At 40.3% G+C, this 6,000-nt stretch overlaps 1 protein-coding gene across 1 annotated transcript in view; it reads left to right on the top strand.

The window, feature by feature from the left end:
* LOC101848689 (zinc carboxypeptidase A 1-like) overlaps positions 1-2,209 on the top strand; it is a 3,203-nt gene extending 994 nt beyond the window's left edge. The window contains exon 2 of the mRNA XM_005107132.1: positions 1,955-2,209. Coding sequence (XP_005107189.1) covers positions 1,955-2,142 — 188 coding nt within the window. The 3' untranslated portion in view covers positions 2,143-2,209. The remainder of the gene's footprint in view (positions 1-1,954) is intronic.
* Positions 2,210-6,000: the final 3,791 nt, after the last annotated feature.

Genomic DNA, 6,000 nt, shown 5'->3' with positions numbered 1-6,000 from the left:
GGGATTGGAGTTATGGTACCAAAGCTCGAGCACCGCGAGGCGCACACTTAACACCAGCGCAGACTTTGGTGTTGCATCCGTGTAAGGCCTGTTTACGGCCGCTTGCTGGGGATAATGGCAAGGCCAACGACTTGCCAGCGACAGACTGAGTGAGAATGGGATGGGGAAGGGAAGTGAGCGATCGGGAGTGGGGGTAGGGAGGTGATGCCTAGCGCGCGAGACGCTCACGTCTTTGAGGCACTGAACTGTGTGCTGTGTTTGAGAGCACACTGTGTAGGCCCTACATGACCTACTAAAGCGTGGTGTGTTGAATAAGCTATTTGGTGGGTAAGCTGACTTCTTCCCCCATTTATGTTCGTTGGCTTCGCCAGGTACCCAGAAAGCATGCATATAAAGCAGAATGGGCCGGGAAAAGTCTATATAAGAGGAATTGTTTAGCGAAGATACTGAAGGAAAAATTTCGTAATTGGAAAATATGTCGACATGCCCAAATGTCGATACATTGGCTGTCGATATAAGTGGATTATACTGTTTATTATTCTGGTCTCATTGGCCGCAGCAAAAACCACAAGTCATTTTGACCTTTAAATTCTTCAAATTCTTCTATTTCGCTGGAGAAATATAGATCAACTCCCTTAAAATTTGCATTTATATGACCTAATTAATATTATGTTGGTAGTGCCGTCAAAACTCTTTAAACTATTTTTTAAAAGTGTCGATGCTTTTCTTTTTAATATTGATAGAAGAAGTACCACCTCCACTGCCACCACTACTACTACTAGTACTGCTGCTGCTGCTACTGTACTGCTGCTATTACTGCTACTTACTGCTACTACTACTACTACTACTTCTACTACTACTAACTACTATTTCTACTACTACTAACTACTACTACTACTACTACTACTACTACTACTACTACTTATGATAGATTGCATTTAATTGTATAATCATCATCATCCAGTGCCAGATCTGCAACAGACATCGACGATCTTGGTTCACCGTTCATTCCTTTGCTCGGACGCTCTAGAAAAGCTACGTTTCCCTGATCTGTCCCTGTTACCCATTTGTTAAGGTTCCCTCAGTATTTTGTTCTGGGCCTACCCCTGCCTCGTTTGCCCTCAAATTTGCCAGTGAAAGCTAGATGTTAAAGACCCTTTTATGTCTATTCATGTGTCCCAAAAACTGCATTTGTCGTTTCCTGGTTGTTTTTACATTGAGCGTCAAACGTGGTGGGCTTCATCAAGCACTTCCTCATTTGATTTCTTTTCCTTCCACGATACTCTTAGCAGTCTCCTAAGAAACCACATTTCTATTGATTCTATTATATTTTCACTGTCCTTAGTGATTGTCCAGCATTTACAGCAATATTATATAGAAGGGTTGACCAAACATAGCATTTCAGGACTTACATTTTGGAGTTCATTGAGATGTTCCTATTTTTCAGGATTGGGCTCATTTTATTGAAACTAGCCTTAGCCATTGTAATTCTCCGTTTTATTTCTATGGAACATTTCGCATCAGATGTTATCATAGTATATCCTATATATTTAAACTGTTGTTTGATCTCTTTGCTAATGAGATAACATCTAGGATTTGCTGCTTTTTTGGATACTACCATGCATTCTGTTTTCTTTACATTCAACATTCCTTTACGTCTGTCCCCGTCGCTTTCAATTCTTCTGTACATAGATCTAAAATGAAAATTCTTGTTGAAAAAAACGCAAAACATGTCGTTAATGGCGTTACAGTAACTTGCATAATTTTTGCATAATTTTGTATTTATTGTCTCGCATAATTTCGCCATCTAAATTTGCATAATTCTGCGGGGACAGTTACGTTCACTTTCTGTTACAACTGTATCTAGAAGCAATTGAAGGTCCTTTTCTGAGCCTGCTATTAAAACTGTGTCATCTGCATACCTGATATAAAACTTTATTCAAACTCCCCGTAGACGCTGCGAGCGGCGCAGCAGAGGACTGGGCCCTCATCTACAAGCCAGGCATCTACGCCTACTGCTACGAGCTGAGACCTGACGAGTACAGCAGCACTGCCTTCCTGCTTCCCGCCTCGCAGATCGTGGACCAGGGAGAGGAGTACTACGACAGCATCGCCGTGCTCGCCCAAGAAATGAGAGTTTGAGTTTGAGTGGTGATGATGATGATGATGATGATGATGATGATGATGATGATGATGATGATGATGATGATGATGATGATGACGATGATGATGATGATGATGATGATGACGATGATGATGATGATGATGATGATGATGATGATGATGATGATGATGATGATGATGATGATGATGTCGTCACTGCGCTTTCTCTGAGTTACAAAGTTCTTTCTGAAGTTGGTTTTTGTTTTTAGTTTGTTTGTTTGTTTGTTTGTTTTTGTTTGGGTTTTTTTTTTTTCTTGGTTTTTTTTTTTTGGGGGGGGGGGGTGTTGTTTTGAGATGCATGTACAAAGACCATAAGATCCGAAACCAAATCTTCTTCTATCTCTGCTCTATGATCTATCATCAATATCGTCAGATTACCTAGGAGACGTTATCAAGACACTCAAAGAATTTCATTCGAAAAAGCTTGACATGTCGCGACCTCAGAATTACATACAGGGTTCTATTTTTTTTTTGGTGTTTAAAGATATGAAGACAATGAGGTCCGAACCAAATCTTCTTTCTGTATATCTGTCTGCTCTATCAGATTTATCTAGAGTCGTTATTTCAAGATATTCAAAGAAATACTTTCGAAAAAGCTTGTCATGTCACTACCTCTGGATTATTATAAAGTTCTATCCGACGTTTTTGGGTCGTTTTGATATACTGAGACTGAGACCATAAGGTCCGAAACATTAATCTTCTTCTTCTAGTTCTATCTGCTCTATCAGGATCGTCAGATTAGTCGGAGTCGTTATATCAAGATATTCGAAGAATTGCATTCGAAAAAGCTTGACAGGTCGCTACCTCTGGATTACAAAATTCTATCTCACGGCTGTTTTGTTTGTTGCTTTTTTTCTTTGTTTTGTTTTGGTCGTTTTGGTATAGCTCTACTAAGACCATACGGTCCGAAATCTTTAATCTTCTTTTAGATCTATCTTCTCGATCAAGATCGTCAGATTATTCGGAGTTGTTATCAAGATATTCAAAGAATTGCATTCGAAAAAGCTTGACATGCGAAACTCACTCAAAACTAGGTACATGTATGTACAGTACTGAGCAACAGACAGAACTTTGTAATTCTAACGTGGCGTGGTGCCGGCAAGACAAGCTGGACTGGACTGGCAGCCGCTGTGTTTATCTTTAGGCCTATATGTATTCAGGCTGAGACGTGACTAGCTTACGATTAGTTAGTCTAATTTAATGTTCGTTGTTTTGTTCTAATAAAGGAAAACGATTGCTTGTGAGTTCGGTGTTTTGTTTATTCGAAGTCATCAAAAGGAAACCGTTACTTGCGCTGTGCATTCCTTTTTAGTTTGTTCAAAGAGGAACAGTTGGCGAAGAATTATTTCTATCCAATACCTCGACTAGAGCTGGGCGAAGAATCAATTCCGGAACCGATTCTCACTATTACTGCTACGCGTAAGAAAAGTTCCGACTTCTTTTTACGTAAGCCAACGGTTACCAGTTACTTTATCAATAAAGTCTTCTGTTTTTGGAAAGAATTTATTGAAAACTAAAAGTTGATGCTTCGTAGTGTTCCGAAATCAAGGTTATCCTAAATCCTGAAGATGTTCGGAGTCAACCAGGTAACCATTAGAAGAAACCACATCCTTAGAAAGAAAGTAATTGGGTTCGGAGTCGATTCCTACGATTCCCAGATTTCAATAATCGGGAACCTAGACCTAGACCTCGACCTCAGAGTGGCGTCGGTAGCCTAGTGGCTAGGCTACCGGACTCGTAATCGTAAGATTGCGGGTCCGGAGATTGGACCTCAGCTCGGTCCGAAGTTGTGTCCTTGGGAAGGACACTTTACACGAATTTCACACTTGGCTGGGTCCTTTCGGGGGGGACGTTAAACTGAGAGGTCCCGCCTCCTAAATAACCTAACAACAGTGTTGATAGGGGCGTTAAACCAATACCATTTCACAATTTCGGTCTTTCTATTGGGACAGCGTTGAATCCCTGTCAACCCAGGTTGGTCGAAGCCCGCCTCCAAGTCTCAAAGATGATTTAAATGATGTCGGTGAGGCTGTAAATTTTCACAAATTAAATATGCAACTGAATACGAATAAATCTAAAAACGGCTGCTTTCATGCTAAAGCCACGGAAAATGGTATTTGTTGTATCGTCATTTAAATTCAAGTAAGAGCAATCTCTTTTGGTGAAATGGCGACTTGCTCTCCAAATTATTAAACCCCCCTTTATAATTTATTATAGCTTTCTTCAAAATTTGACCTACCTATCTACCAACCTACTTCACACCAACCCCCCCCCTCCCCCACCTACATACCCACCAATTAATTATAGCTGTTCATATAGTTATCTACACCTTTGTTCTTATGTCCTACTTTCCTTCATCTGCCGTATACTAACACTAACAGTCTTAATACTTCTTCTTTAATACAGTAGGTGTTTTTAAGCCCTCGTGGACACACTTCAGATAAATTAGGAGGCAGGCTTCGACCTCGCCTGTCAGGGCTGAACCAGTCTGAGGGATACAACGTCCCAGCAGAAAGACCGAGATGGTAGACAAAAATATCAAACTTGGATCCTCTGCCAGCAATAGCAAAGTGCCAAACTGCTACACCACAGACGCCAGTTCATGTAGTCTGCTTCGACTATCAAAGCACCCCGGAAATAGCAGTTCAGAAGAGAGTCACAAACATACAATAGAAGTAAAGGAAAAATGACGACAGTAAGGATGAGGAAAGAAAAAGCAGCAGTTCCCCTGAAGCCCCCAAACACTACAAACTAACAAGATCATTTCCTGTCTGCAAGCTGGTTCCGTAAAAAAAAAAGTACTTTCCCCCAAGGACACAATCCCTGATGGGAATCGAACACGAGTACATCATTCTAAAGTGTATGACGAGGTATCTTACTCAAAGTTTTACTAGATAATGAAACTAAAAAGAAAAAAACCCAACCCAGGCGGTTCCCACCAGTGAAATACTCTTTTATTCATAAAGTGTGAAGACAGAACATCGGAGACGTTCCACACCTCACGACCATCTCCACCATCTCAAGACGCAATCACAAAGACACTGACAATCCAATAAGTCGCATACATTCACAAAAACCCAACTTGCTTTTGCATGCAACATCAACAGGCGAAAGTTCCAAAATAATTTGGGTATATATGTATATATGAAACTTTTAAGTTACCAAAAACAGAACAATTTCACGAAACAAACAAAAAAAAAACCAAAAATGAAAAACAATTCGATTAATATGTCATCAACACGTTCAGCATGTGTGGTAACAGTGACAGAAATTCTCTCTCTCTTCATATAGACCCACAGCACAAAACAAGAACTAGAGTCCAGTTCAAACAGTATATGTATGTAGTTAGCAGGAAAAAATGCTTGATCAGCACATCCCGAAACAAATAAAAATACTGAGAGAAAGTCAAGAATTTAAAAAAGACTCGAACCAATTCCTTAACCGACAGGGATATAATATGTGAAAAGAGCAGCCAGCAAGCGCACAGCCAGAAAAGACCTTGCCCTCTAAACAGCAGAATCTTGACCCAGCAGTGAGTTCAGGCTAGCCATTTCAGCCCTTTTTTGAGACCACCAAGACTGCAATATTCCAATACATCCATTCTTCCCACGATGAATATACAGTGAAGTCCACTTATAAGGAGTCCTCAAATAACGAGAAGTCTGATTATAAAGACACTACTCTAAAACCCCGTTTTTTTTCTCTTCTTTATCTTTGTAAATAAAATACTGCAAGTGCAATCAGACAAACACGCGAGTCGGTTATAGCGGAATATTGCTGCTGCTGGGCACATCGCCTTAGGCTAATAAAGTAAAACCTCGCAAGTTAAGAAACTTG

This window comes from Aplysia californica, unplaced genomic scaffold (genome assembly GCF_000002075.1).
Source record: "Aplysia californica isolate F4 #8 unplaced genomic scaffold, AplCal3.0 scaffold00578, whole genome shotgun sequence".
In the NCBI taxonomy this organism is placed as follows: Eukaryota; Metazoa; Mollusca; class Gastropoda; order Aplysiida; family Aplysiidae; genus Aplysia; species Aplysia californica.
Note: the sequence above shows the minus strand (reverse complement) of the source record. Positions and strands in the feature narration are given on the sequence as shown.